The sequence below is a fragment of the Maylandia zebra genome, linkage group LG2, assembly GCF_041146795.1.
Source record: "Maylandia zebra isolate NMK-2024a linkage group LG2, Mzebra_GT3a, whole genome shotgun sequence".
Lineage (NCBI taxonomy): Eukaryota > Metazoa > Chordata > Actinopteri > Cichliformes > Cichlidae > Maylandia > Maylandia zebra.
In genome coordinates this window covers 43,896,574-43,924,539 of record NC_135168.1, presented here as the reverse complement: position 1 = coordinate 43,924,539, position 27,966 = coordinate 43,896,574, and the positions used below count along the sequence as shown (strand labels likewise).

Genomic DNA, 27,966 nt, shown 5'->3' with positions numbered 1-27,966 from the left:
AATATGTATTAACTGCAATTATGATATGATAACGGTATGGTAATAACGACACACAGCAGCTGTCATACAAATACACTTAAGGTGGTGCAGAATGAAAGAGTGTTTAACATTAACTTAAAGTTTAAACAGAAGGCAGAAAACTGCATGTGTTCAAGTGTGTCGATACTGTGGTGGTTCTCAGTCATGGTAGTTTCAAGTGCTTGAAAACTATTCATTGCAAATGCGTAAATGACCCTCAGGTCCACCTCCAAGGATACAGTCCCCACTAAGACTCTCAGACAGCTGATGAAGCCGCTTGGATGAGAGGCAAGAAGAACATAAAGAAGTCCAGCTGCCTTCTTTTCAAGCACTTGAGACGATATGCTGTTCTGTCAAATTACAGAAGTAAAACTGGTATGAGATTAATCAACCTGTTAGCTAATCAAGAAATGTTGGCCAGGAGCGTTCAGGGTTTTGTCTCCTTGACAACATTTGATTGTATCTAATGAACAATGTCAAACAAAGTCTGAAATGTGTGGTGATAAGACACAGACGTTACGACCGGACATGCACAGAGCTGGGAGCATAACTTGCAGTAAACTACAATGTAAAATCCAATCCTGTGCAGGTCACTGGAAATAAAAAAGTTAATTTAACACCTTTATCCATTTCCATTATTTTCAGATGCAACTTCAGTATTTCTGGATCAGTTACTTTATGTTCCTCATTTGACACTTACTGCATTGGAGATAAAGAGGAAGGAAATGAAAACGAGAAAGAAACAAGGCAGGTATTGACAAAGTGACTTCAAAACAGTTCGAGCTCACATTTGGGGGTTTAAAATGGCACAAAAATCAACTTTCTGGCACTGAAAGAGCAGTCATACAAATTTAACAAATAAAAAAATAAAACCTTTGTGTTTGTTTTGAGTTAATAAAGCATAAGTGGTATAGTATGTCACATGACTAATATTTTTAGACATCTTTTTCATCTCTGATAATTTTAACAAACATACGTCTTTGATGCAACAATGATGAAGGTATTTAAAATTACAAACTTGGGTGCGAGGTGTCACTTAATATTACAAAGAGTACACAATAGTACAGCTATCAAATCTGTTCCAGGGCTCCAGTAGACAACAGTGAACATTAAACAGATTAGATTTGTGAATAAAAGAAGTACCAATATGTGTGGGTAAGATTGGGATCAAATTTCCAGAAAGGAAAGTTGGGGTATCTGTGGAGCGTTTTTAAAGTGAGAGATATAAAAGTCAGTCAGTGGCAGGGGTGGGAAATTTTCTCTCAGCCACTCAAACATTTAACCAGCCACGATTTTTATTTTTTGTGTGTAACATTTGCAATGTTGCGTTATATTTACTCCAGAAATATAACGCCACATTGCAAATGTTACTGATCGATTTTTCCTCCCTCTTCTAGATCCCCCTTTTCCATTAGTACCTACTCGGATTGATTTGCCACGGGAGTCAACTCAGATCGACTGGTTCTCCATTACAAATCAGTACTACCTAACCTGCGTGGTTGTCATCACAGCAATGCGTCAGAAAACCCTGCAACTTTATTAATATGCGACATGAACACTACAAAAAAAGGTGGACGTTGAGGCAAGAATATACCTGCTGCTCGGTCTGTGGCCTTTCGTCAGACTTGGGGACCACAGAGTTATTTTTGTAGCCATTTCCCCTGCTGCTGGGTTTAAAAAATGGTGGTTTCAATTTTCACGAACGTATGTAACGAAATATGTGCAGCAGGCTAAGCGTAATTTATGGTCCCAAAAATGTGTTTGTCAGCGTACATCTTTCCATTCGGGGTGAAAAATACAGAACAGGCAGTGGCTGCAGTTGACAACTTTTTACTGTTTTAACACTCTGCTTCACTTCAGCTCTTTTGTATGTCATATATGCTGTATGTATGCTGATGGATCAACAACAGCACAAGCAAAAGTGGCTCACAGACCGGTTGCACCACATACTTTGTACACTGCTTCCATATGACAACGGAGCTCTCTGCAGGTATACGGGCAACCCCAAAACTGCCAGCGGACAGCAAACATGCTCTCTCTGTTGGATCATAAACTCAGCTTTAGAGTGATTAAGGACAAAGAGAGATGGAAACATACTGATGAATGAAATGTGTGGTGAGCAGATGGAAGGAGTACTTTAAGGAGCTGATGAATTAAAAAATCAGAGAAGAGGACAGACAAAAGATAGTGAATCAGGAAATGCAGAGGATTAGTAAGGAGGAAGTGAAGGCAGCTATGAAGAGAATAAAGAGAGGAAAGGTGGTTGGTCCAGATTACATACTGAACAGTATGGAGTCTTTGAGAAAATGTACATACTGTACATTTTGTTGTGGAATTGAAAGGTGTCTGTGTTAGCTAAGAGGTGGAGGTGGTGGTGGTGGCTGCGCTGGCAGAGAGGACTCTGTGTCTACTTTGCTGCGTTTGGCTGGCAGTGTGTGGTCATGCGCTTTGCGAATGTGTCGGTACAGATCGCCCGATTGTGTGTAGCTTCGGTAGCAGTAGCGACACTCATACGGCCGCTCCCGTGTGTGCACAATGGCGTGGCGTCTCAGGGTGTAGGTGCACGAGAAAGTTTTTCCACAGACACCACACGTTGGTACGTCCTCTACGAAGTTTCCTACAGAGTCCTGGAGCTCCTGGAAATATGCAACAGGGTCGGAGTGCTGCTGAGATGTGGATGGAGGAATGAGGGATGCAGTGAAAGAGGAAGCATCCTGGGAGGAAGGTCCAGCCCCAGAGGAGGAGGAGGAGGGAGAGAGGGGGAAGGAGTAATCATTTGTTTGGGAGGTCAATTGTAAGAAGCCCTGTGGGTGAGAAGAGAGAAACTGAGGGCTGTTCAGATCTTCTTCCTGGATGTCATCTTCAAAGTCATCATCAACTTCCATCACGGGTTCTCCCTCTTTGCTTTCCTCTTTCTCATCCTCTAGCTCTTCATCTGATATAACAATGGCCTCCACTTTGACTTTCACATTCTCTCCATCATTGCCTCTCCTATCTGTTCCCATTAGAGGGTGATTTTTAGTATTAGATGAAGCTCCAGTGCCCCCCTCAGGTCCTTTAAGCATTTGTCTCTGAGGAGGAGGAGCAGCAGCGAGGGATTCTGAGCTCTGGGTTTGAAGCGATATGGCACTCTGAATTCGGATCTGTGGAGGCGCACGCCGGGACAGCGTCTTTGGTGCGCTTAATTGTAAATGTGAGGTCAGAGCTGATGCTTGGATCAACATAACCATCTGCTGTCCTTTGCCTAATGTACTTCTGTCATCAGTGACTGAGGGTTCCCCTAAAGAGCCATTGCGTGGGAGTTGCGGTTCATCAGGATGTGCACTGGATTCTGACTGGGGAAGAGCAACCAGTGAGCGACCAGCAGCCTGGCTCACTGGGACCAGAGAAGAAGATGAGGAGGAAGGCTGCTGGTTACTGCTGAAAAATAAAAAGGAAGATACAAAGCCTTTTGATAAAAAGAAATAAGAATGTTCAATTTCTTATGGTTTAATCTAAATAATGATCATAAGTCCTCTCAGTGAAGGCTGTATTGAAATCAGATTTTACTTTACTTCTCCTGTTATATATATATATATATATATATATGTCCTTACACCCTTAAAAACATCTGATTATGAAACTGAATTAAAGACAACACTAAATAATTATAGAACAGAATTAAGTAATGTATGCTGCCATTGAAGTGTTCTTGTTTTTCCTTATTTTCTGTCTGTAAATCAACAATTTATCTACCTGCATGTCTCAGTGGTGCTACAAGGACTACAGAGTGCTGTGCCTTCTCCCTGATGCACAGCCCCCATCCTGATGTGACCTCCAGGAGCAGGGGCAGACTGGCCTGTGATGAAGCCTTGCACCAGCTCTCCACCTGGGGGCAGAGGAGGGCCATCCATGCCTGGCTGGGTGGTATCGGCGAGATCGGGGCTCAAAGGAGTCTGAACTCGTGCCTCTGATGACTGCCCACCAGTCCTTTGTTCAGACTTCACAGTCTCTACATGGCTCCTCTCTGCCACCATGGATGCTGATAACAGTGGTGCAGCTATGGTGACTGGATTTGAGTGATCTGATGCCATGGCCACCATGGGCTCTGCTCCACGGTCACCCCCATCCTTCCTCCGTGTCTCTATTTCCTTCCTCGAACCAGCACTCTCTTCAGAGCGTGTGCTGTCTGCCTCAGCCAGAGGCCCTCGTCTCTGCAGCCGCCTCTTGCAAACTCTTACTACCTCATTCATGTGTAGAAAGCTTGCAGCTGCCAATACGTCCTCCACTGGAGGTGACTCTTCAAGCTGCAGCACTCCTTCATAGACAAAGTCCAAGAGCAAGCCAAATGCAGCTGATGTGACAATGTCACTGTCGAGCGTGACAGAGCTGCTGGTGCTGTTTCCTCCTGGAGAGTCTGAGTAGAACATATGGAAGAATGGCGAGCAGGAGGCCAAAACAGCCCGGTGAGCCAGGAAACGGGATGAGCCCACCAGGACGGTGCAGTCACAGAGGAAGCCCCGCTGGCGCTGAGACCGCAGGGCGGACAGCAGCTGCTGGGAATGCTGAGGAAACTCCATCACCTGAGCAAAAAAGACAGGGAGAGATGCGTTTAACCCCTACAAGTGAAAGCTTCTGTATGAAACTATACTGAATCACAATACAGTAAAGCAAAGCACAATTATACAAAAAGAGGATCTGTTCTTGTGGGATAACTGTAGGTAAATATTGTGCACTAGAAAATGTTTAAAATGTCCTCAAAGCTGGAAACACATTATAGTTATCACAGTGTGTAATAAAGCATTTATGACATGTCTGCTTTATAGGGAGACAACATGTTACCTATGCACAAAATAAAGCACAATAAACTAAATAAGTTAATTAACTTATTTTCTCTGAGTGACAGTGTGATTTTTTTAGATGTACTCTTTAGATAAATTAATGTTAATGCTTAGATAAACATCTAATAATATTTTATAAGACTACCTGTAGAGAAATCATAGGGGGACACTACAGCTAAATACAACACAAACATTTCCTAATTACTTACACTTACTAACAAAATATATATGATTTCTGACACTGTTCCATATAAACGATAACTGTTGAATAATGACATGTCTCATCTAATTTTGCACCAAGATACATTACTTTTCCAGAACAGACACTGGATAATGCCGAGGTCAGAATTGCTAGTGCAAGATTTATACAGTTATATACAGTTATGCAGTTTTTTGTTGTTGTTGTTGTTTTTAAATCATTATACCAGTAAATAAATGGCTACGGCTATAAATAAAAAAGAGAGAAGCTATTTTTAAAATTGGAAATTGATTATTTGGAGCAAAAAGTTAAAGTGGCTATCACCATATATATAGAGAGAGAGATAAAATAAAAGACTCACGGCAAACTCTTCGTGTTTCCGTCTTTCAGCGCTGTTTAATGGCAGGTAAGACTTTAAACAGCCGTCCAGCTTTAACGTTGCTAACATTAGGTTTCCATGGTGACCTGCTCGAATTCTTCGGTCCGCTGGCAGATCTCTTCATCCACGAGCTCAATCTGTAACATGGGACGTTTCACACAAACAGGAGAAGAAGAAGCACGACTGAAAGCGTACACTTTTCAGAAATCCCCCCCCCTGCTGCCCAGCCAGAAATTCAGGTAACCCAAGCTCAACGATGCTAGCATTAGTTAGCCAAGTTAGCTCAGGTTCTGTGTTCAGTTCCAGCACTAGGAGTATCCGGACAGTCCCTACTTTAGAGCCTGCTATTTACCAGATAGGTTCTTATTTACCACGGACGGAAACGATCGTTTCTATTCTTGAGTGCGTCATTGTTTTTGGTGGGTGTCCTGAACATTTTCTTACCTGCAGCCACTCAGACAACAGCTGTCTGTCTGAGTGATGTTTTCCTCCAGGACAAAAAAAAAAAAAAAAAGAAAAGAAAAGAAAAAAAAAACCCCGCTTTTCCTCTGTGGTGCCGAATTACCGGAGCACTGCCCGTCACAGTGCCACCTGCAAGCGGAGAACGGGAACACACAGGAAGCGAGAGCAAGCCAAAACGCTACGCGCAATGCACTGACAACAAATATTATCCTATGCAACGTTTCGCAGAATTAAAACCAGTGAAATTTATCATACAACAGCTGTAAAACGAGGTCTGAAAAGCTGAGCTGCCTGTGCGTTCATGGACAGTGCCAAAGGAGGGGGAGGAAGTGGCAAAAGAGGAAGAGGAAGGAGAGGACATCGTGGTGGAGAGGTGAGAGTTTGTTGACCCATTCAATTGGGATAATTTCCCGTCTTTTTAATATCTCATAGTATTAGCTGTATGACAGGCAGTATGAGGGTTTTGGCATGGTAAAGTCTAGGTCCTATATTTAAACCACAGCTATAATTAGAACTAAATTTCAGTGTGTGTATGTTACTGAAAGTGATGCCTTTTCCACCACCAGGACAGAGATGTCCGCCTCTCTAAATCCATGTCTTATGCACTTCGCCATGGAGCCAGCCAGATGGGTCTGCAAATGGGTACAGGTGAGCTGCTTACAGTCAGATCTAGGTAACATAGATAATGCAGGGTAGACTGGTAGGGATGCAAATTTAGCAAGGACTCTAAAGGAGTTTTCATTTGAAAATGTAGCAAATTTTCATATTATTACCTGCAATTACACACAGGAAGTTCACAAACACTTATAATGAGCATCAAAACCAGCCTCACACTTACACCTCCAGAAATACCTCGTGATTGTGGTCAGTTAGCTCTATCCTTGTCTCATTTGTGGGACGGAGAGATTTCGCAGGTCTTTCCTCCCCACTGCTGTCAGACTCCACAACAAAGACTTTAACTGAACAAACACACACATCCACACATGTGCAATAACACTAAGTGCAATAATCCTTTCTGGCATCGTTGTATTTTTACTCAGTTGTATATAGCATTCGTATTCTATTTTTATCTTATTGTATATTTTTATTCTATTTTATTCTACTGTATATAGTATATTATTTTATTCTATTCTGTACAGCTGTGTACTGTATTTATTCTTATTGTATTCTAATTTTTGCGTCATAACTTTTGCACTGTCCACTTCCTGCTGTGACAAAACAAATTTCCCACGTGTGGGACTAATAAAGGTTATCTTATCTTATCTTATCTTATCTTATCTTATCTTATCTTATCTTATCTTATTTAAGCATAAAGCTTTTCTCCAGAAGTCATTTAGCTTGTCCATGTGGGCAGTATAATCATACTATAATCATTCTGCAGTTCAAATAAATCATTAAAAGCCCTAAATCACCACTATTAAGGGCTAAGACAAGTGATGTGTACTGAAAACATAAAGGGCCCTGATACATAGAGATAACCTGCATGTAATTAATGTCACCATTATAAAGGACATTTAAGAACGTAGCCTGTACATATGTTTACCTAACAGCAAAATTAAGATGGGCAGTTTAAAATAAATAAAACCCAATATAAACATTTTACTGAGTACCCAATATGACCTTTAAAGAAAATGATGTCATTCACCCAGGTATTTGTAGTATAATACTTTCTTCACAAAGTCTTCTGCTGGATATGCTTACCAATATTATCTGAGATCTGAGGGTGATTTCTGTAAACCAACATAAATTTGGTTTCCTTAACATTAAGAAGCTGCTTTAAACAAGACAATTTGGAGCTCTGACTCAGAGCAGGGTCAGCTGGTACAGTATTATACATTGAGCTACAGCCATTGCTCAGTTCCGGTAATTAGTGTATAAGGACGTAGTGTATCTGTTAATCAGAAGTTTGGTAGTTTGATCCCTGGTTGTTCCCAATGTGTATCTTGCTAAGGCACATTCATCCACTGATGCATCAGAGTATGAATGTGTGTGAATGTTAGACAGAAAAGCACTTACACTAAAGTTGTGCCTGAAATCTGCTGGTCTGCTCGTCGAGTTTCAGGGTTGTTGCTCCTTTTACTGCTGGGATCACTTTGGACATTCTGCATCTCCTCCAGTTGTTGTTGGTACTTCTGTTTTCTTGTGTTCCTTCTTTCTGATATTGCTGTCCGCTGGGATTGCCACATCTATCACAGCTGCAGTGTTCTGCTCCTTGTCAGCCAACACTATGTCTGTTTGGCTGGCCAGCAGCTGCTTGTCTGTCTGGAACTTGAAATCCCACAGGGCCTTAGCCCTGCCATTTTCAAGCACCTTCAGCAGTGTTTGCCATGAGGACTTGGGGATTTCTAGTCCATATGTGGAACAGATGTTCCTGTATACTATCCCAGCCACTTGGTTGTTTCTCTTGGTGTATATTGTCCCAGGTACCATCTTACCTTTTTCTACTATGTGCTGGAGTGTCTTTGGAGCACCTTTGCACAGTCTTCAACTTTGGTCTTTATCAGCTGTGCTAGATTTCTGCCTCTATGGAGCTTGTGCTTGTAGCCCTTTCTTATGCTCCTAGGATCAGAGCCTAGGAGCATAATGTTTTCCTTTAGGCATGTACAAACTATGCATTGGGAAAGTCTGAGGACGCATAGAGATTAGTACCAACTAACTAGAGGAACCTCTGATTATTATCATTCATAAATTTGATTCATTGTGTTTTGTCTACATGTGATGCTGGAATGCATCCTTAGAAAAACACTCACTGGTGAAATACCTAGAGTTGTCTTAATCACAATCACGTTGCTTGATGTAAACAACAAGAAGGGTAAAAAACTTCAGTTACACCAAAAAGACTTATGCATTCAATATGAAATAAGTAGTGTGAACAATTTTAAGCAATTAGAAAAGTGGGTGATACATATTTCTGATGTCCATATAACAAATTTCACCTATGGACAGATCCCATTTAATGATGTTGTCATAATTTTGATAGCAGATGCAGACCTTAGATTTATTTTTATTTTTATTAATTTTAATATTGAACTTTTTAACATCCTTTTGCTGTTTTTTTTTTTGGATTATTTGTAGAGAAAATGCTGCCAAATTGGATCAGTGCCTCAAACAAACAACTTGTTGCTCACAGGGCTGTAACATCCACAGGGGAAATTTGACCATAGTCATAACAGCTCTCTTCACATATAGACGGCTTCCTGTTTGTGGAGGATCTCCTGGCTCATCCGCAGTTCCACTCGTACTCGTTGGAAGACGTTGAGAGAGTTGTGGCCACAAATGACAAGCAGCGCTTTAAGCTCTGTACCCACCCTGAGGATGGCCGGCTGCAGATTCGGGCCAATCAGGGTCATTCAGTACAGGTAATGAGAGTTACAAAATTGTAAGACATGTCAACACCTGTAAACTCTGAGAAGCTTATACTTGCTGTTGTCAGCACATTGGCTATATTGCATTATCGCCTAGCTAGATGCTGAATTCAGTAAATATTCAGTTTGTTTGTTTGTTCTTGCTGATCAGCAAATGATTAGAAAAATATGATGAAAATGTGATTTATATACTTTTGGGACATAAAACCAAAAAGCAACTCAGAAAATGCAGACTTTGCTTTAGTCATATACCCAATTTGTGCCTAATATACTGTAGATGTGTATGTGTGGGAGAGTGTTAGTGAGTCAAAGACTATTTTGAAGAAGTTACTCTATTTCTTTGCATTCTTGTCATGGAAGAAGTCCTACAACATGGTAAAACAAACTCCATTTTATCCCAAATAATGTAATAAATCAATGTAAATAGAGTCTTTGGAATATCAGCGTATCAGTGTCTTAGAATTAATCCCAAAATTACATTTTTAACAATCTTAAATTACAGGAAAATACACGGATACACAGAGTAGCTGTCTTTAATGTGTACAGACTGATAATGATTATATGTGTAGTCAGGCCTTCCCAAATGCCCCACTGATGCTGGAAAAACCCTGCACGAGCGTTTGCATTTGATGTTAGGTTTAGGCCCAATAACAATGGGGAATATCTTCCTTTTAAATTTTTTGACACTGCCACTGTTGTTGACATTTCAGCTGAGCATGGGATCAGTCAAACTCTCACTGGGCTTGAGTTTAATAATTTCTCTCACTATTTTCTCCGATACTAATCAACTGCCCATGACTAATTACTAAAATAAAGCAATAGTAACCAGAATGCCTTTCTTTACCAGATTTAAGGCGGCTTTGTAAATCTGTGGCTATCCTGGCTGTGTTTCCACGGTCAGGTTGTGGATCTGGAGCTGAAACCGGTCATGGCTGGTTCTCCAGACTGCCCTGCTGAGGCTGTTCATGGCTCCTACCTCAGAAACTGGAGCTCCATCCAGCAGCAGGGCCTGAGCCGCATGAAGAGGACACACATCCATCTGGCACAAGGCTTGCCAGGGGAGGACGGCATCATCAGTGGTATGCTCGTGTGAGTTTGATGGAGAGTAGCTTGTCAGGAGGTTTGTACTACAGCGTTATTTTTTTTTCCCCCACCAGGCATGAGGAAAGATTGTGATCTAGCTGTGTTTATTGATGTCCCCAAAGCACTGGCTGGTAAGATTAAACCCCGATTGCTGCTGTCCAATTATCTACCTTTACTCTATATGTGTAGGAACCAATGCTACTAGTTTTATGTGTCTCTACAGATGGTATCAAGTTCTTCTGGTCTGAGAATGATGTGCTGTTGACTGAAGGTGATGCTGAGGGTAAAATTCAACCTAAATACTTCAGCCGAGCTCTAAGACTGAGACCTTCAAGTAAGAAAAACTCTTATACAGAAATAAAAGTTTAGATTTTATGCTTACGTGGATTTGGGTTCACTATTTCCTTGTTCACTGAGCTCTCTTTTGCTGTGTTCCAGGGAGCATCCTGCCACTGCAGTAACAGCAGAGAGTGCTGTCCTGTCATTGGTCATTACCGCACTCACCTGACCATGTTAGCATCCGACGGTTGGTTGATGCTTATCCCAGTTCCCCTGGCAACACTTGTTTTCCAGCAGCATCGATTTATCAGCAACAGAAGTGTATATTCAGAAATCTCCCAAAGTGGCACCTGATTGGTAAACTTTAAACTGTTGATTCATTATTGAAAGTGAACAGGACAGAAGGTGTATCCTTATTTTTATATGACAATTCAACAAACTTAAAAATACAGAAGCCTTGTTTTCCCCACTTCATGCTAAATAAAGCATTGTACCAATGACTACCAGGATATTTTAACTGGCAGATCTTTAAATAAAGCGTATTGTGCATGTGGTTAGTCACGTGGCTAAGCATGGGAAATGAGAGGATGCAGACATTGAGGTTTAACGGACTGCAGTTTCCAGTAAGATATGGACTGACACGCACAGTGTGTGAGGGAAGATAACTTGTTTGAGGTTTCCTGTGTAAGAAATTGCCAAAATATGTCACAGGGAAAACAAGAGATAATGAAAAGTATACAGCTCTATTTATTTTAGTAAATGTTTTATGTGGTGAATATTTTGCCATTTATCTTATATTTCTCAGTCATATCATTACCTGTAACATTAATTTCTAATAAAAAGTTTAAGTAACACTGGGTCTGGAGCTCTGGACATTCAAGGCTTTCAATTCTGAGCAATGCTGATTACATTTCTTGACAGAGTGAGTTCAGAAAAGTAGTTAGAAGTTAGAGCTGGCTGATTCAGCTGTTGATTTTACATTTCTTTGAGTCTGATTATGACGCCTGCTGAACCTGGACCAGAAGCCCAGCAGATTGGCCCAGCAGCAGTCCATCCTGTAGGGAGGGGGGAAGTCAGCATGAGGACCGCTGGAGTCTTGAACATGTCAGAACATATCAAGTTTAACATCCACTGATGTGTGAATGGAAAACTTGGTGTACTTACAAGTTTCTAACACATTTACAGTAAACTGAGTATCTTGTTTTTGATGATTTCCTTATCTTTTTGTGGCTGCTTGAGTTAAACATTAAGTCTTTTTCCAAGCTGGTTTTCCACTGAGACACAGGAGGTCTGATGGGCTGTCAACCATCCCATTGTCTGGGCTTTTGTGTTTCAGTCTTAGAGAGCTTCGTGGCCACCGGTCAGCTTGTGGAATAGCTCCTCATTGAGCGTTTCACTCTTCTCCCGACTGCGTGTCGACATGAAAATGTAGCCTCCGATAAACTCATGAACAATTTTGCAATCAGCAGTCACACAGCTGAAGGCAATGTTCACATTCCCTTCAAACTCAATGGCCATCTGGAGTAGATGAAAATTAACACAAAAGAAATGCAGAGCTATTTAGAAAAAAAATATTAATCCAGGGATGAAAAATATCTTCACTACAAATATACATACATATCCCACGTTGTAAGTCATTAGGGCAATAGCTCCTAAATTTTCTTTCTGGTTTTGTAAAAGCATATTCATCAATCTCAGTTTCATTTCAGGTTTTTCACCTGGTTGTCTGTGCCCCACAGTTTCACAACCATTTCCATTAAAAGATCTGACCAGTAAGAACTATAAATGTCACTTTATTGAAAGACACACTGTCAGCATGTTTTCAGAAGTCTTTAGCGTGCAGCTAAATTCATGCTTGGTTTGTGGGTCTGTCTCTAAACACACAAGCGTCTTTTCATTCATGCTCAGTTATCACAAATACCATTGTGTAATAAGGCATTGTACATCAGTTGTACAAGAAGTAATTATTCTTGCAAGCCTAAGGTTCAGGCTTCAGACTACTCAGAGTTCTCCCTCTTAGACAATTTTCTAAAACTCTTGGTAAAATATGAGGTCAGGACAGCGAGTAGAAGGTTCAAACCTCTTGTCAGAACTATGAATCATAAAAACCTCTGAGAATGAAAACGTGAAGTTGAAAATGAGCATTCTAGACATTTTTAAATTATCAGACAGAAGCCTGTTCAAGATATGAGTCATACCTGTCTAATATCCCAGTTGACGTTCCACTGTTTCATGTTGTTGTAGCGCCAGGTCTTCACTACATCACCCACACTAAGGTCAATACGGATCAAGCGATTGGGAGCAATGCCGAGTACCTCATCCTTCCGGCTGCCTTTGAACCTGTTTGGGGGGGGGGGTATATTTTGTTTAGATTCCTCTAAGTTTATTTATTTATTTATTTTAGATAAAAGTCAGTCTTGAGTCCTCCATATAAAAATGATTAAACTTCTACAGAACTACGCTTAGTCTGATGACTTTGCACATTGCTGGTGGAAGGATGTTTAAAATTTTTCTTTCTGTCTACCCAAAAAGTGAAAAAAAAAATGTTAGGTTAGTTTCATTTTTTTTAGCATGAACTACATTTCTGCCGATCTTGGGCGTGCATTTCCCTCGACTACAGTCTCTGCTTTTATGCTGTTAAAACATTTATAATGTTCATAACACACAGAAGGAGGATGTTCGAGGTCAAGTGCTTTATAATAACCTTGTCACAGTGAATTTCGGTCTTTGATGTGTTCACTGGCACAGAATCAACTCTCAAAAGCTTTAAATGAAACTTTAAACTTAACCTGACAACAACGTATGCAAGCCCAAAGTCAGGCAGGGCTTGCCAGATCTGCAGGAAGCGCATCAATGCATCTGTCAGGGAGAGCTGAGCCACGTTCTGGTATGCATCCAGGATTCGAGGGGTCAGCTGGAAGAGCAGGCAGAGGGTAAAAGGTGAGATTTAATTATATTTTTGCTGCCATAAGCAGTTGCAGATTTGCACAGTTGCACAAAATTACTGTACTGTAAGGTCATTTAGGTTGGTAATTTGAGCCACACAAAATATATGAGATCAAAAATACTGCTTTGTGAAAACACAAGACAATAAATCTGCAACATTTATCCTTTTGTGGCCTGTTGCTACATCTGTACCTGTTTGGGTTTGTACTTTTTATGGTAACGTGGTGACACCAGACTGTGAGTATTGATGCTTTCTTCGCTGGCATTTGCACTGCTGGAACTGGAGTTGGTCTTTTGCATCGCCAGGAAAGAGCGGATACTCTGGATCTCACTTTGGAAACTGCTGTCGGCGAGGGTCTTGCCTTTGGATCCCAACCGGCACCCTGCCATCCACTGAGCATACTGCTGCTCCTGCAGGGTGAATTTCAAAGACATAACATAGAAAAAAGAGCATGAGAGACAGGTGTGACTGTGGTCAGAGCTGAGATGATGAACTGAAGATAGAGGCATTGAAAATGAAAGGATGTCACACGTAGAGATGAGAAGAGGTGTATGGGTGTGCGTGTGGCCTCACGTTCTCACAGCGAAGATAGACCTCATTCATGCCTTCAGGTGCTGGAATCAGGAGTCTGATAAGGAACTTCTGAGCAGCCACATTAACGTCTGGAGCCACCTCACATCCTGTGTAAAGGAGCAACATTAAAGTGGTATCATTAGGTTCATGGTTAAGCTGTTAAAAACAAAAAGCGTGTAGGAAGAGACTGATATGATCCCCGCTGATTCTCCTCAACCTCCTAAGACCCGAACTCTTCCATGTCATGCATTTTTAATTTCTCTTTGATATTTGGGCATATTGGGACCCGATGAATGTAAAAACAAAGAATCACCACATTTGTTTTTTTTACGCCATTTTTGTTCCTAAGAAAAATGAGAGCCACATATGAGGATATTCGTTTTAAATTTTGATGAAACAGAGGCAGTATAATGTCCTCGTGAGTGGATATCAGGCCCTTGTAAAGCAAAATTTAGTATTTTGGTCTAGACAACCCAAAATGTGATGTCCACATATGTGGACGCCAGGTCCTAGGAGGTTAATTCACTTTTAACTCATAGTACTTATCTACCTTTAGGTGTTCACTTCTTGCAATATATTAAAACTCAGTGTCTGATATGTGATTCCATATGTGTTGGAAGTTTTTGGACTTCTTCACTGACAACATTAACACCAGAAGATCTAAAATGTCACCCCCGCATTTAACATTTTCAGAGAGTCAGTCAACTTCATCACTGTTCTCTAAATATAATACCTGCACACTTCTTCATGGCAGCTTTTGGTCCACTGTCTCCTTTTATTCTGACTATTTACGCTATAATTATTTAGCAAATTGAGTCATTCCTTCCTGTTTTAAAACACAGTCATGCAGCCGTTTCTAAAGAAGCATAAACTTTGCCCATATTTCCTTAGTAACTGCAGACCGATACCAAAGTTACCTTCCTTTGCCAAGATTTTAGAAAAAAATTCTCTTCTCCCAAGTTGCTTTCTAGATAAATACTTTTAACATTTGAACAACAAAACATTTGAAGCATAACGTAGGACTGCAGGGTTTCTACACTGGTTTTCCTCAACCTTTAGTGTCCAAATAGGAAACGGCTTCAGTTTCTACTAACTGTGATATCCCTCAGGGATCCATGTTAGGTCCTCTTTTAGTTTCAATATATTTGTTACCCCTTGACTCTAGCATTCATGAATACAACATTTACTATCACTGTTACGTGATGGCACCCAGTTTTATCTGCCAGCCACACCTGACATTGACCACTCCTTTAAGAACCTCTTCGACTGTTTGAATGATCTGAAATCACAGATAGCCAAAATATCCTTCAACTTCAAATCATAGCATAACTGAAGGTATTTTGCCTTCAGTTAGGTATTCTGCTAGAGTCTTTACTGGTACAAAGAAAAGACATCATGTCACTCCTGCTGTAGATCAGCAGTATGGAAGCTTGTCTCTGCCACATAAAAAAGTGATTTATATGTCTAAATTTTGGGTTATAATCTCAAAATTCAAACCTCAGAAATCTGAGCCAGTAAGTTGAATTTTTGAGATACCTTACTAACAATATCAACTTAGTTCCCCCTGCTTACAATCAAGCTTCTATACACATGCAATAGCTACCTGTGAAATTTCTAAAAGGTTTTAAAATTGTACTATTTGTTTTTAAAGACCTCCATGGCCATAATATACTACAGGTCTTTTTCCTCCAGGTCCTTCAGCGTATCATCCCAATTTCTCTTAATGTCTCTTCTCAGCTAAAAACAGGTGACCTGTCATTGCCTCTAAGTTCTGGAATAGTCTGGCTTCCCACATAAGAACCTGCTCAACAATTGACAATTTTCATTCAGCTCCAAGACCTACCAGGCCCATTTTCATCAAGTTTGAAGTCTCTCATGGTTTGGTCAAGCTCACTGTTAATGTTTTCTTCTACTGTTTTATTTAACTTCTTACCATTGTTACAATTTAGTTGTTTTTATTCTCATTTTCTGACTTATTTTCCAGTTATTATTTTTATTATATCATCTATTTAGGCAAGTTATGTGTTTTGTAATTGATTTTTGGAGAGTTGGATTGCAAATAAGTGTGCCTGGAAATCACTTTGGGTAAACATCTGTTATTTTAAAATGTGCTAAACACTTACCATTCTGTTAATAGCATGGTGCACTATATATAGCAGAAAAACATAACATAAAAGTACGTAACGAAGTCATTACCTTTGAGGTTAATCATTTGAATGGGCTCTCCTATGCTTTCCTCTTTGCTCTTGAAATAAGAAATGGAGGTATCTTGGAACTTGAACCAGTATTGCTTGTACCCCTTCAGAGTCAGCCTTTTGGGTCTGAAATATACATGTAATCACATTAGCTGATTTCACCAGGGATTTTTCCCCCAGATTCATAACAAGTTAGAAATAAAGAGGAAGGTTACTAATAAATATTTATTTATTTAAAGAAAATGAAATTTATTTTAACCAGTTGGAAACCAGCTCTCACCTAAATATCTTCAGGTAGTCAGTGAGTTCTGGTGCTGTCATATTTTCCTGGATAAAATGCAAGTTTTTCAGTTAATATGTTTTAGCAATAAAACTGTTAGTCAATCAATGTTAGTTTGACATAAGACCAAACATTTAACTCAATGCTGTCTACATCATCAGTGGATTTGGATCCAGGCTAATACTACCATTAATGAAATATCTTAAATCAGGTGTTCTTAAAGCCAATCAGGGGGACAAGGAGGCCCATATAGGAAAAATTCTACCATGAAACACTGATGTGCTGGTCTATATTTTTTTAACCATGAGTCAGGTGCATATCACATTTAATAATGTCAGCTGTACTTGTCAGTGTTAGGAAGGTTAAAATTGAAGTGAAATAATCCCTCTGTTTCATTCTGTGATCAAAGTAGTAAAGTGTACAGTAGCACATATCATCACAGGCAGCCACTGGCCTGCAAGCCACACTTTGAGAAGCCTGGACCTAAATTGTTATAAATTTCTGTTCCCCGTTATTAAAATAATTTAATTTTAAAAAGACTCGGGTGAGACTATTGTATCTGACCAGCAAATCAGATGCAGAGCTGCCTTCTCCCTCCATCTTGACCTCCAGGGACTGCAGGGCGGAATCCAGATCGTCCATGGCTGGATTGTTGCTCATGATCTGGGGCTCTGACTGAGCCACCTTACTGATATGATACTGCATGTAAAACGAGACAGAGAAATGTCCTATTTAATCCAGTTTTATACGACACTGCTTTACTGACGATTGAATAGACCAGATATCTTTGAGGAGTGGGAGAACATTTGAGTCTCTATATTATCTGACATCCAGCGAAATGTACACTTCCATTAGAGTGATTCACATATTTCACTGTCAGCAGATGGATTTTCTACCTGCAGAGCTCCAAACAGCATCATCTCCTCCTCGGTGCAGTCGATGTCTTCCAGCAGGATGGCCCAGCGTGCCTGCTCATAGAGCTGGGTCAGACGTACAGCATCATACTGCAGGGTGGAGAGGAAAGAGAAGGATGAGGTCAGAGAGTTGATATACTGGCAAAGAAATATGCACACACACACACTCTCTGTATTTGTGTAAACACACACACACACATACCTTAGAATCCATATCGTAAGTAGCATAGTATTTGAAGCGAAGCCAGAGTTTATCACTCTCTTGGATGCCCTGCTGCAGAAGACAACGGGACGAGTCCAACCACCTGAGAGGGACAGACAAAGAATATATATGTTTATGATTTCATATTTGTTACATCCATGTTTATCTGTATTTAAAATCACAAGAAAATACTATTTGACATCATATAGACAGCTTGACCTAAACAAAGTAAATTGGTAACATGATTGTTTTTAGAAACTACATCTTATAGCAAAACACAGCAGAATAACAAAAAATGTGCAAAACCTTAAGAAACAAACATATACTTCTATATGAACTATATTCTGTATTTCACTTAATTTTATAGTAGTGTACAAAAGTCTAGGGTGTGATCATTATTATTATTTAACATAGTCTGAAGTGTCTTAGCCAAGCTTTCTTGTCATTTCTTTAAGTAGTCTTCAAAAATAATTCCCCAGGATTCTTGAAGGACATTTCAACCTCTTCTTTGAATGTTGGCTCTCTTTTGTTCTATTATCTGTCAAGATGATCACACATTGCTTCAATTATATTAAAGTCTAGGCTCTGGGGAAATCAATCCATTACTGATGGCATGCTTTTACTCCAGTGTGATCATTGTCCTAAACACACTGTCGTCAATGAGATGCTTTCCAGATGGTATTGCATAGTGGATCCAAATCTGACTGTACTTTCCAATGCTCATAATTCCATTTTTACAAGATCTCAAACACTGCTGGGTGAAATGCAGCTCCAAACCATGGCACAGCCTCCACTGTGTTTTACAGACGGTTGCTTGCCTCCTGCATACATATTCACAACCGTTTGAATGAAATTTTTCAAATTTGGATTCATCACTCCATAAGACCTGTCACCACAGATTTTGTTAGCACACCTCAGCCTTTTCTCCATATATATCTACATTTTCCTCTCAAGCATCCTTCCACTGACACGATTTCTGTATTAAATGGATTAAAAGAAGGGACAAATGCATCTCTCTAGTCCTGTGTCAACTCTTTCCTGGATTATTTCCTATTTCTTAAGGACATGACTTTCATGTACTGTTTATTTTTCTTTTTCTGTCCTCTACTTCTAACATTTCCACAAATGTTCTAAGGACACACTGCACACTCTGCTAATTAATAGCTAACAGCTCTCTGGGAATAGGTGCAACAATACAAATTTATGCCAATCAACTGTGTTATCTTTAACATTTTACAAAAATAGAAATAAACAACACCAGTTCATCCCTTGAGTTAGGTGTCATTTTATGCTTGCATGACTCATAGGTGTGTTGAGGGTCTAAATAAAAAGAAAAACAAACAAAATATTCTGGTTGCTAAGGTACAAGGACTGGACTGAAAGTGGGTGAAAAATCATTTAATGTCTGAAGTCTGGCTCCTTGGAAGTAAAATATGAAGAAATGACGTGTGGCTCAAGACTTTTTCACATTACTATATTACTGACTACTTATTATAAAGCTAATGATATAATGTGCTTTATGTAAGCTCACGTATTTGATGTTTTCAAAAAGTATTTATTTGATGTGTAATTATGCAACAATGGCTGAGGCAGCTGAAGTTTAAAGCGGCTTTGAACTTTAGAGAGATAAAGCAGGAGACTTTAAAAAAGCTGCGACTGTGCCTAATTTATCACATCAAAGAGTCTAAAAGCCCTTCAAACAGCTCCTATTTTAATACATTTGTAGGCACTGGCGGTAGTATCTTTATGAACCAGCATGCGCATAAGATAAAATATGTCTGAACTCGAGATCAGAGGAGGCCACTGCTTCAGTAGATACAGCTCTGAGTTCTGGAAATCCCCAGTTTTCTTTATCAGGACTGATAAAGAAAAAGAAAAGTGGCGAGTGATTACACCGGCCTTCTGTATTGTGGGGTAAGAATACTAACTGAGGCAGCATCCCTGATAGCTAGTTAATAAGAGGACTCAGTTTGTGGGGAACTTGTTTGTTAAACATCTTGCATTAGTGTGACATGGACAATGAAACTCTATCAGTTCCCCTCTGCGATGTAAACACCTGGTTTGACAGACTGATACCTGTGCACACATACCTGCCATTGATGTGAGCCTTGTCCACAACGCTGGCTGGGCGGTACTGCTTGGCTATGACCTCAGGGGCAGGGGGAGGCTGACTGACTGACAGCATCTTGTAGATGGCCTCCATCTCCGGTGAGTCGGCAAAGTGAGCGGGCATGCCGTTATACAGACAGGGCCGGGATACTGCAAAAGGAGTGGAAATAATAAGGTTGACCTGCATAGTTTTAATTAAAATGACAGCACACAATGTTTAAAATGTTTTTCAGGCCTTTTACATTACATGGGAAATGATTTAATTTAATTTTTACTATGTTATGCCTGCAGTGTAAATAAAATGTGATGCGTGTACCCGAGGAAAGGGGCACCTCGGTCAGGTCGTAGATCTCTGGTGCCAAATTTTTGTCTTTCTTCTTTTTCTTCTCCTCTATGGGTCGAAGGAGGGAGAGTTCCTCAGGGTGACGAATGTCTATTAAAAATAAATAAATAATATGTACAGTAACAGTGCTGTAAAGGTGATAAGTTATTCAGGGGTGTGTTTACTTCTTGTATTAAGCTGATTGTTAAAGCAACACTCAAAGCATAGACTCTGTGGCGCAACGGTAGCGCGTCTGACTCCAGATCAGAAGGCTGCGTGTTCAAATCACGTCAGGGTCAAGTCCTTTAATATCTTACCCTCTAACAAAGCTAGATGCTACATTTGTATCCTCACTTAACAGCAATCCGTTAACTGACGATCTTCACTCATAACTGATCTAGGTTCTGCTGGAGCTTTCTTCCTGTTTAAAAGTAATTTTCCTTCCCACTGTCACCAAGTCCTTGTTCGTTTTGATTCTTGATTTTTCGTGTATTCTCTGTATTATTGTTGGATCTTTACCTTACAATTAGCAGATATCTTCATCTTACTGGAGAATTGTTCACAGGCGGATATAATACCAGAATTAGTACATATAATAGTAAGAAACTGTTAATGTCAATGCTGTCATTTTGCCACTGACGTTCCCCCACCTCCAACTTGTCAGTATCGTTGGATTGAAACCTTCCACTGTGAAAGGCTCTGATTGCGCAGTACATGCACTGTTGTCCCGATAAGGATTGGCAAGAGATGAGAATCTGTTAAACTGACAACCCTGGTCAAACGGCTGTAACATGACCTTGTGGTGCAATAGTAGTGTGTCTGACTCCTGATCAGATGGTTGTCTGTCTGAGTCACTTAGGCTCATGGTTCTGAGAATCTCACTCCTATCCTCTAACTAAGAAAGACATTAAAACTAGGGCATTTTAATAAATTAAAACCAGGTTCTTATTAATATTTGCTTGTGTGTGATGTGTTTGTAGTACAGCAGGTAATTTGACATAAAAGGAGATTTTCATAAGTACCAAAAATGGCACATATACTATAAACAAACTTTACTTTAGTATTCTACCCCACCCCAAAAGTTTTCCAGTGTTATTACACTGACACTTTGTATTGAGTCTGACCTGAGAAAATGACCACCCGTGCGACTCTGTGGCGTAACGGTAGCGCGTCTGACTCCAGATCAGAAGGCTGCGTGTTCAAATCACGTCAGGGTCAATTTATTTACTGCTTAAATCAGTGAAGTGTAAGAGTGCATACCAAAATTATAATTTGGTATTCAAAATTTCCTTTTGTTGAACATTTAGTGCCACTGCAGAGCTGCTTTTATTTATCTCATCTCAGGAAAATGCATTCCTCTTTTCCTAGGTCTGGTCATTTTCCTCTTCCTTATATCAAACATCTGTTGTCTTTATATTACTTTAAAAACGAATTTTATTGTCTATTAGATGCCAACTAGGTGCCTTTATATGCAGTGGTGTGCAACTGCAGCAAAGTGGAATTTTGGAGCATACATACTCCCTACAAATCCTCACATACACCTCTTGATATTGATCCATACAAACAACATATGAAGCAATGTCACAACAAAGGCAGGAAGCAATGCGGGATTTAAAATTAGAAATAAAAAATAAAAGTTTATAGTCAAGAGAATGTCCTCAACATGGATGTGTCTTTTCTGCCAGTACAAGTGAGCTCTAGGAGCAAATATAATTAAAAAGGAACTGCTTACTTCATGATACCAAGCCTTATCTTTGAACATGTGTGTGACATTTCTATAGACAGATGTCATTATTTTCCCCCTTCCGTGCTGCTTTAAAAAACCTTTCCAGTCTGCTGGCCCCTCCCGGGGATTTCTGGTGAGGAATCGAGACCAAGAAGTGCCAGAATTAGACAAAATGAAAGCACAAAGCAGATGGGGAAGGCCCTCTCTGGCAATAGTTGCAGTCACCCTGCGATGTATTAATGAGGCACTTTGACACATTTCACTGATTAAATTATTGTGAACAGCTATATTACAGCTTGAGTACTTAGAATCTGCAACAGGACTGAGAAGGAGAGATGAGAAAAAGAACTTAGATGTGTAGATGTTGCTAGCAAACAGAGAACTAGACAAAAGAGAGAAATGAAAGAAAGAAAATCTTACTAAGCATTCTGCAGATGCCCATCACTGTCTGGAAGACGGGATTGGAGAAGCAGACCCGGAGCCTCAGTGTAATGCCGTTGGGCAGACCCAGTCTTAGGGGCTTGTGCTGGGGCATGAAGACTAGCTTGGCATCAGCGTGGATACCATATTTCTCCAGAGTCCAGGCTGTCCGCAGCAGCCACCGCTGCTTCTGCTCCCACCACAGCGCATGATCTGACCAGTCCTGTTTGATCTCTGCAGAGGACAGAAACAAAAGTCAGAGTAAAAAGAGTTAAACTATTCAAGAAACTGAATCTGGTCATCTTTACTTTAAAAATATTCTAATTTACTTATTACTACGATGATCGTCGGATATTTTAAATGGCATTTTACTTGAAAAATAATGGATTTTTTATTGACTTTTTGTATGGTTAGTTTTAACAAAAGCCATAAAGTGATTTCTTGTCTTTTTTTTTCACAAAAAAGTACAACTTAAAAGTTTCTACTGACCATTAATCTTTTGTAAATATAAATGAACCGTTTTCCGCTTATATTAGGCAGCCATACTTGACTGTGTTATGGAAATATGTTTCTAATATTGTCTCCATTCCCATTTGAATGTAACAAATATAAGAAAGGAGTCAATACAGTCTGCATGCACAGCATAACTATTGTAGAACAAACAAAAGGAAATGTGTGAGCTTAAAATTTAGAATTGATGATAGAGCTGTTGTATTGGTCTGCAGCTGCTGGTATTACCTGATCTCCCCCACAAAACTTTGGTTTTCACCTATTCGATACCTGGTCTGCCTCCTCATTTACATTATATTACTAATAAAAAGAATACAGTATTACATTATTATTACTGCTGTTGGCCACTTTACTAGATATGTATGTCACATGTCATGTCCTATCTCTCACTCTGCTCTCGTTCCTTTGCTCGTACCAATGGCTCCCTCTCTAGTTCTGCTGGAGTTTTCTTCCCGTTAAAAAGGAGTTTTTTGTTCCCACTGTTGCCAAGTAGGGGTCCTGCGATTGTTTGGGTTTCCTTAGTGTTTTCACCTTCACAACTTACAAACCATAGCGTCGTGTTTTTTTTTAGTTAAAAAAAATTGTTATTAGTACGTTACACATTTTACGTGTGTGAAGTATTTTAGGATTCGGGGGAGTTAGCGTAGTTAGTGTACTGTATGGTAGCAACAGTGCTTATGTTTGCAATTGCTAATTAAATATCACAAATTCGTTTAATTTTTAATATTTAATTAGTGACATTTGATCATTAAAAATTGTTTTCTATGCTTTGAGCAACACTGCTATGACACACTATATAACATAATTTCTTTGTTTAAAGCTAACCCCAGCTCACTGCATTTGTGACCTAATAATTAACTAGTTTTTTGTTTGTTTTTTTCCATTAAGACAGGAAATGGTGTGTAACCATAGTTGGTGCACACACTGTGCAGACTCTGTGGCGCAACGGTAGCGCGTCTGACTCCAGATCAGAAGGTTGCGTGTTCAAATCACGTCAGGGTCATTTCTTTAGTCTCTTACCCTCTGAGAAGTCTCGATGCATGCTCAGATGACTCACTTCAGTCTCGAGACTGAAGAAGTCACCAAACCTTTTTTCCACTGAAAACGCTACTTTTTGGGATACCTCAGTATTACATTTGTATCTAAAACCAGCAATCTGTTAACAGAGGATCTATTCTCGTAATTCATCCAGGTTCTGCTGAACGTTTCTTCCTGTTTAAAATAAGCTTTAAATGTTTAAGGTTTAACATTTAAGAGACTGACATGAAAAACGGTTTAGATGTTTCAGAGGGTGAGAGTGAGCAACGATGTTCATTGGAAATACATCAACATTTTTTCAAGACATTTCAAAATCTCTGAAAGGAGATTATAACACTTAACAGAATATCAAAAAGTACTTTATGAGGGACGATTTCATATCTACTACCCACTAGTGCATAAAAATGATGAATATATGCATTACTCATTTTTCAAGAGGGTAAAAGTTTGATGAAAAGTTGAGTAAATGACGTTATAACAATAAAAAAAATATCAGTTGTAATTTTCTGACTGACACCTTGCATTGACTCATTGACCTGAGAAAATGGCCACCTGTGAGACGCTGTGGCGCAACGGTAGCGCGTCTGACTCCAGATCAGAAGGTTGCGTGTTCAAATCACGTCAGGGTCATTTCTTTACTTATTTCTGCTCCTTATACGATGCTTTACACTGCTCTTATGTGACCACTACCAAACAATGCTAGGCAATAGCCAGATTGTTTTCAGTATGTTCCCACATGGCTCATATTTGTCTGCTAGTTTTTCGTTTTTTCCACACATTATTTACACTAATGTTCCTGAAACACGTCATAGGAAAGTGCAGCCTCTTTATTAACTGGAATATGTTCACTACAGAGTTAAATCAGCAGGACCTTATGGATCTTGGATTGTGAGAGATGCAGCACAACACTGTTACCCACTCTGCATTGATCCTGATGTGATTTGAACATTTTCCTTATTGCTTTTCCTTATTTTCTGTTGTCAGAAGTTCACATACACTCAGCGACAGCTTGGATCTTTTTTTAGACATTGGACAAGTGGTGACACATCTGAATAACGCATCTGGGAACATCCTTGGAATCTACAGCTGTTCAGAAATGGCAGCAAGGACCTTCCCAACTTTTCCCATTGTTCTGAACATTGGTCAGTCCAATGATTGCAATCAATTTACTGTTTGTCCAGTGCAGGGTTCGTCTGGGGTGGAGTCTGTCTCTGCTGTCAAAGGGCTGTGTAATCTTTTGCATGTGTACAAAACATGTTTAAATAATGCGTGACTGATTTTGATTGAATGCATGCATAGACCTGCTCGCAATTAACAAGTGATCAATTTGCCCGAGCTTTATTTATAGCTTTGTTTCCTCACTTCTTCAATGTTTGCTCCTAGGTCATTTACATTCATCCTCTCTGAAACTAAAACAGCCTCATGTGATTGAGCTGTTTTGGTTAGATCTTACTGGTGTCTGCATGATCCGTCCAACCTAATTGGTCTCACATTGACAAACTACTTGATGAAACATATGTTTAGACTGATGTTGTGTTTCTTGCTGAAAGCAGTGGCGGAAGAAGTGAACAAACTAAAATTGAAAACATGTAGCAGGTGACAAAAGAAAAAAAATTATAAGAGCAGTTCAGAGGACTTGTGACACACTGTGTGCTGAATAATTCATTCAGTTTTCTTGCCTTAACTATGCATTTGTAATTTTGTTAACTGTATGTGAACTCTTGTGTGAATATGTAAATTACGACACTAATTTTAGTCTGAAGTGTGACTGAGAGGAAGACAAAGAGAGGAAGACAGAGCTACCCACGTGTCTTTTCCACCAACTTGAGGATAACCCCTCCGATGTGAAGGTCGGAGGCCACGCTGATGGTGACGGGTGGGGCATCGAGCCCCAGGTCCTCCACCGTGACTGACAGGTCCCACGCCGCCATACTGGAAAAAAAGAGAGCGTGGGATAGTGAGAAAGAAATGCAGGAGACAAGCCTGACAGAGCACAGTGACAGATAAACAGACAAACACGGAGAGAGTAAACAGCTTTATCGCCCTCCTCCATCTTTTATGTGATGGATTATGGGTGACAAATGCCTTGTGTTTCTTTTTATTTGTCCTTGTTGTTACATATGTGACAACGATGACAAAGACAATGGAAGAAGACGTGTAATTAACTTTCCTTTGTTTCTTCGCCACATTGATCAAACTGTGAAAAATCAGCTCCATGAGACTGACATGAAAAACTGTTCAGATGTTTCAGAGGGAGTGTTAGGGTGAGAGTGAGCAACGATGCTCGTTTGAAATACATCTACGTTTTTGCAAGACATTTAAAACTCTCTAAAAGGAGATAAAAACATGCAAGAATATTACAAAGTACTTTATGAGGGATAAGTTCATATCTGAATTATGAATTATGGATATATGCATTAATTATTTTTCAAGAGGGTAAAAGTGTGATGACAAGTTGAGTGAGTTATTTTATAACAATTAAAAAAAAATTAAAAAAGAAATCGGATAGCTTTGGTCATATAACACCTCCTTCTGCTTTTCAGGGCATTTAAAATATTGAATGAGACAAAGGGAGGATATTTGACCTGCCAATCACTCTTCGGCCTATCAGAGAAAACCAACTTTAACCCACATAATACTGCGCAACATGACACAGACACACACGTATAATGGATGGGATGTCCACTTTGATGAGCACTTCCTGTTTCTGACTTAAACTATCACCATGGATGCACACTTCCGCTTTCTGACCCACCCAAAGTGAGAAGTTCATCCCCCGTTAAGACAGTGTCCTCCTGCATATGTATGAAAAGTAGAAGCCCACCTTGAAGATATTGGATTTATGGACTGAAATGTGTCTGAACTTAATTAAGAACTGAAATAAGAGCAGATAGAGACAAAACAATGCATAAATAAAAGTTTCATACCCCCTGCACCTCTACTTAGGCCTACACTTTCCACATCTGTATGAGTCTAATCATAATTTTCCATCTGTGTGACCACTTCATCATTTTACATTTCATTTCATGAAGTGGTGAAAGTAAATACATGACCTCAGATGTGTGTATAACAGAGAAGCTTCGTAAACATGCGCATACACACACGCCCTGTCCTAAACTTGCTCTCTGTCCTCATGCTGTCTCTCTCTCACACACACACACACACTTTAAAGGACAATACCGTCAGTTTCCCGCGTCCAAGGTTTTGAAAAATGGAAACTGGGGACCCCCTGCGCCTCTGTCAAGATCTCTGAAGAAGTTTACCAGGTTTTCTCCGAGAAGGTTTACCAGTTTTGTCTCTCTTGGGTTGTGGTCTCTGCTACTTGTGTCACTGCTGCTTGTTCCTTTTTTTTTCTCTGTCAGTTTCCGACAGGCGGAAATGTGAAAAGGCTCAAACATTTTTCACTGACAGACTGTGGGAGTGACACATATATGGCAATTTGGGTGTGCATAAATATGTTATTTTTGTGTGTTGAGTAATCAGCAAAAATGTAACTTTAGGGTGTGAGTTATGAGTTCTATACTTTAGTAGCAGCACTTTCACCTTTTATTGACATATCAGACACAAACCAAAACAATTTCATTTTTATGCTCGACAACTAATAAAAATTGGCGCATTTAAAACCAAAATTCATTGTCTCCTGTCTAACATCCACAAAGATAATAAGGAGTTCATTGTTTTTAATATGGGGAAGATACCTTTATACAATGATAGGCTTGCTGTGACTACAGACTGTCTTTTGTTTTTTTGAATCCGCTAGAGGGAGACCAAATACGGACATATTCTTCTGTACGAGCGTACAGTTAATGTTGCTTTCAGGGCTAGATGGCTTTTGAAGAATCGGCGAAAGTGTCGATTTTAAGTCAAGATTACTGCGTAGGGTTGATGCTTTAATTTGTGTTGTCCTGCTACCGCATCCAAAACGACTACTTTCTGGAAACGTCTTGTTAAGATACATATTCGTATTCATTATTCTGTGGGCTGTAGCAGGCCAGCGTGTTCTTATCATGTAACGTCAATGTTTCCGACAGTCATGAAGGCGGCGCGCTCTTGTGGTTGACGGTTTCGACTCTGCTACTCGGGTCGAGGTTTTCGCTGGGTGGGAACTTGTAAATAGAAACACCC

The 27,966-nt window shown here is 39.8% G+C and overlaps 3 protein-coding genes and 4 non-coding genes across 8 annotated transcripts; 5 read left to right on the top strand and 2 right to left on the bottom strand.

Moving 5' to 3' along the window:
• Window positions 1-64: 64 nt before the first annotated feature.
• zbtb3 (zinc finger and BTB domain containing 3) lies at window positions 65-6,142 on the bottom strand. Of its 2 annotated transcripts, none has more exons than XM_004545573.4 (4): window positions 5,861-6,142; window positions 5,399-5,553; window positions 3,754-4,580; window positions 65-3,438 (listed from the first exon to the last, which is right to left on the bottom strand). In XM_004545573.4, the coding sequence occupies exons 2-4, from the start codon at window positions 5,483-5,485 to the stop codon at window positions 2,370-2,372; spliced, it is 1,983 nt and encodes a 660-aa protein (XP_004545630.3). In that variant the 5' UTR covers window positions 5,486-5,553; window positions 5,861-6,142; the 3' UTR covers window positions 65-2,369. The 2 variants fall into 2 exon arrangements, with proteins under 2 accessions (XP_004545630.3, XP_012773114.3); XM_012917660.4 differs by having other exon boundaries at window positions 65-3,435.
• On the top strand, window positions 6,139-11,629 carry trpt1 (tRNA phosphotransferase 1). The gene is made up of 7 exons (XM_014412603.2): window positions 6,139-6,251; window positions 6,445-6,526; window positions 9,068-9,237; window positions 10,145-10,322; window positions 10,401-10,457; window positions 10,550-10,660; window positions 10,765-11,629. Exons 1-7 carry the CDS (start codon window positions 6,180-6,182, stop codon window positions 10,785-10,787), a joined length of 693 nt encoding a protein of 230 aa, XP_014268089.1. The 5' UTR covers window positions 6,139-6,179; the 3' UTR covers window positions 10,788-11,629.
• Window positions 11,333-27,261, bottom strand: fermt3b (FERM domain containing kindlin 3b). Its single transcript, XM_004545571.5, has 15 exons — window positions 27,022-27,261; window positions 25,649-25,773; window positions 22,294-22,527; window positions 20,142-20,258; window positions 19,807-19,975; window positions 17,717-17,819; window positions 17,497-17,604; window positions 17,165-17,299; window positions 16,601-16,647; window positions 16,322-16,446; window positions 14,126-14,232; window positions 13,744-13,962; window positions 13,395-13,519; window positions 12,804-12,945; window positions 11,333-12,123 (listed from the first exon to the last, which is right to left on the bottom strand). Exons 2-15 carry the CDS (start codon window positions 25,770-25,772, stop codon window positions 11,944-11,946), a joined length of 1,935 nt encoding a protein of 644 aa, XP_004545628.1. The 5' UTR covers window position 25,773; window positions 27,022-27,261; the 3' UTR covers window positions 11,333-11,943.
• On the top strand, window positions 20,375-20,446 carry trnaw-cca (transfer RNA tryptophan (anticodon CCA)). The gene has a single exon. It is a non-coding gene; the product is annotated as a tRNA-Trp (tRNA).
• Window positions 21,294-21,365, top strand: trnaw-cca (transfer RNA tryptophan (anticodon CCA)). Its single transcript has one exon. It is a non-coding gene; the product is annotated as a tRNA-Trp (tRNA).
• On the top strand, window positions 23,735-23,806 carry trnaw-cca (transfer RNA tryptophan (anticodon CCA)). The gene has a single exon. It is a non-coding gene; the product is annotated as a tRNA-Trp (tRNA).
• trnaw-cca (transfer RNA tryptophan (anticodon CCA)) lies at window positions 24,400-24,471 on the top strand. The gene has a single exon. It is a non-coding gene; the product is annotated as a tRNA-Trp (tRNA).
• Window positions 27,262-27,966: the final 705 nt, after the last annotated feature.

Bases quoted from the DNA above. Each gene is read 5' to 3' on its own strand.
- zbtb3 (XM_004545573.4), bottom strand. From the start codon at position 5,485: ATGTTAGCAACGTTAAAGCTGGACGGCTGTTTAAAGTCTTACCTGCCA. The intron at 4,581-5,398 runs GTGAGTCTTTTA...TTTTTTGCTCAG, and splicing joins GGAAACACGAAGAGTTTGCC to GTGATGGAGTTTCCTCAGCA. The intron at 3,439-3,753 runs GTAGATAAATTG...TTTATTTTTCAG, and splicing joins AGCACCACTGAGACATGCAG to CAGTAACCAGCAGCCTTCCT.
- fermt3b (XM_004545571.5), bottom strand. From the start codon at position 25,772: ATGGCGGCGTGGGACCTGTCAGTCACGGTGGAGGACCTGGGGCTCGAT. The intron at 17,820-19,806 runs GTATGTGTGCAC...TGTCCCTCTCAG, and splicing joins AAGGCTCACATCAATGGCAG to GTGGTTGGACTCGTCCCGTT. The intron at 17,605-17,716 runs GTATGTGTGTGT...TCCACCCTGCAG, and splicing joins CTTACGATATGGATTCTAAG to TATGATGCTGTACGTCTGAC.
- trpt1 (XM_014412603.2), top strand. From the start codon at position 6,180: ATGGACAGTGCCAAAGGAGGGGGAGGAAGTGGCAAAAGAGGAAGAGGA. The intron at 6,527-9,067 runs GTGAGCTGCTTA...CTTCACATATAG, and splicing joins GGGTCTGCAAATGGGTACAG to ACGGCTTCCTGTTTGTGGAG. The intron at 10,323-10,400 runs GTATGCTCGTGT...TTCCCCCACCAG, and splicing joins GGAGGACGGCATCATCAGTG to GCATGAGGAAAGATTGTGAT.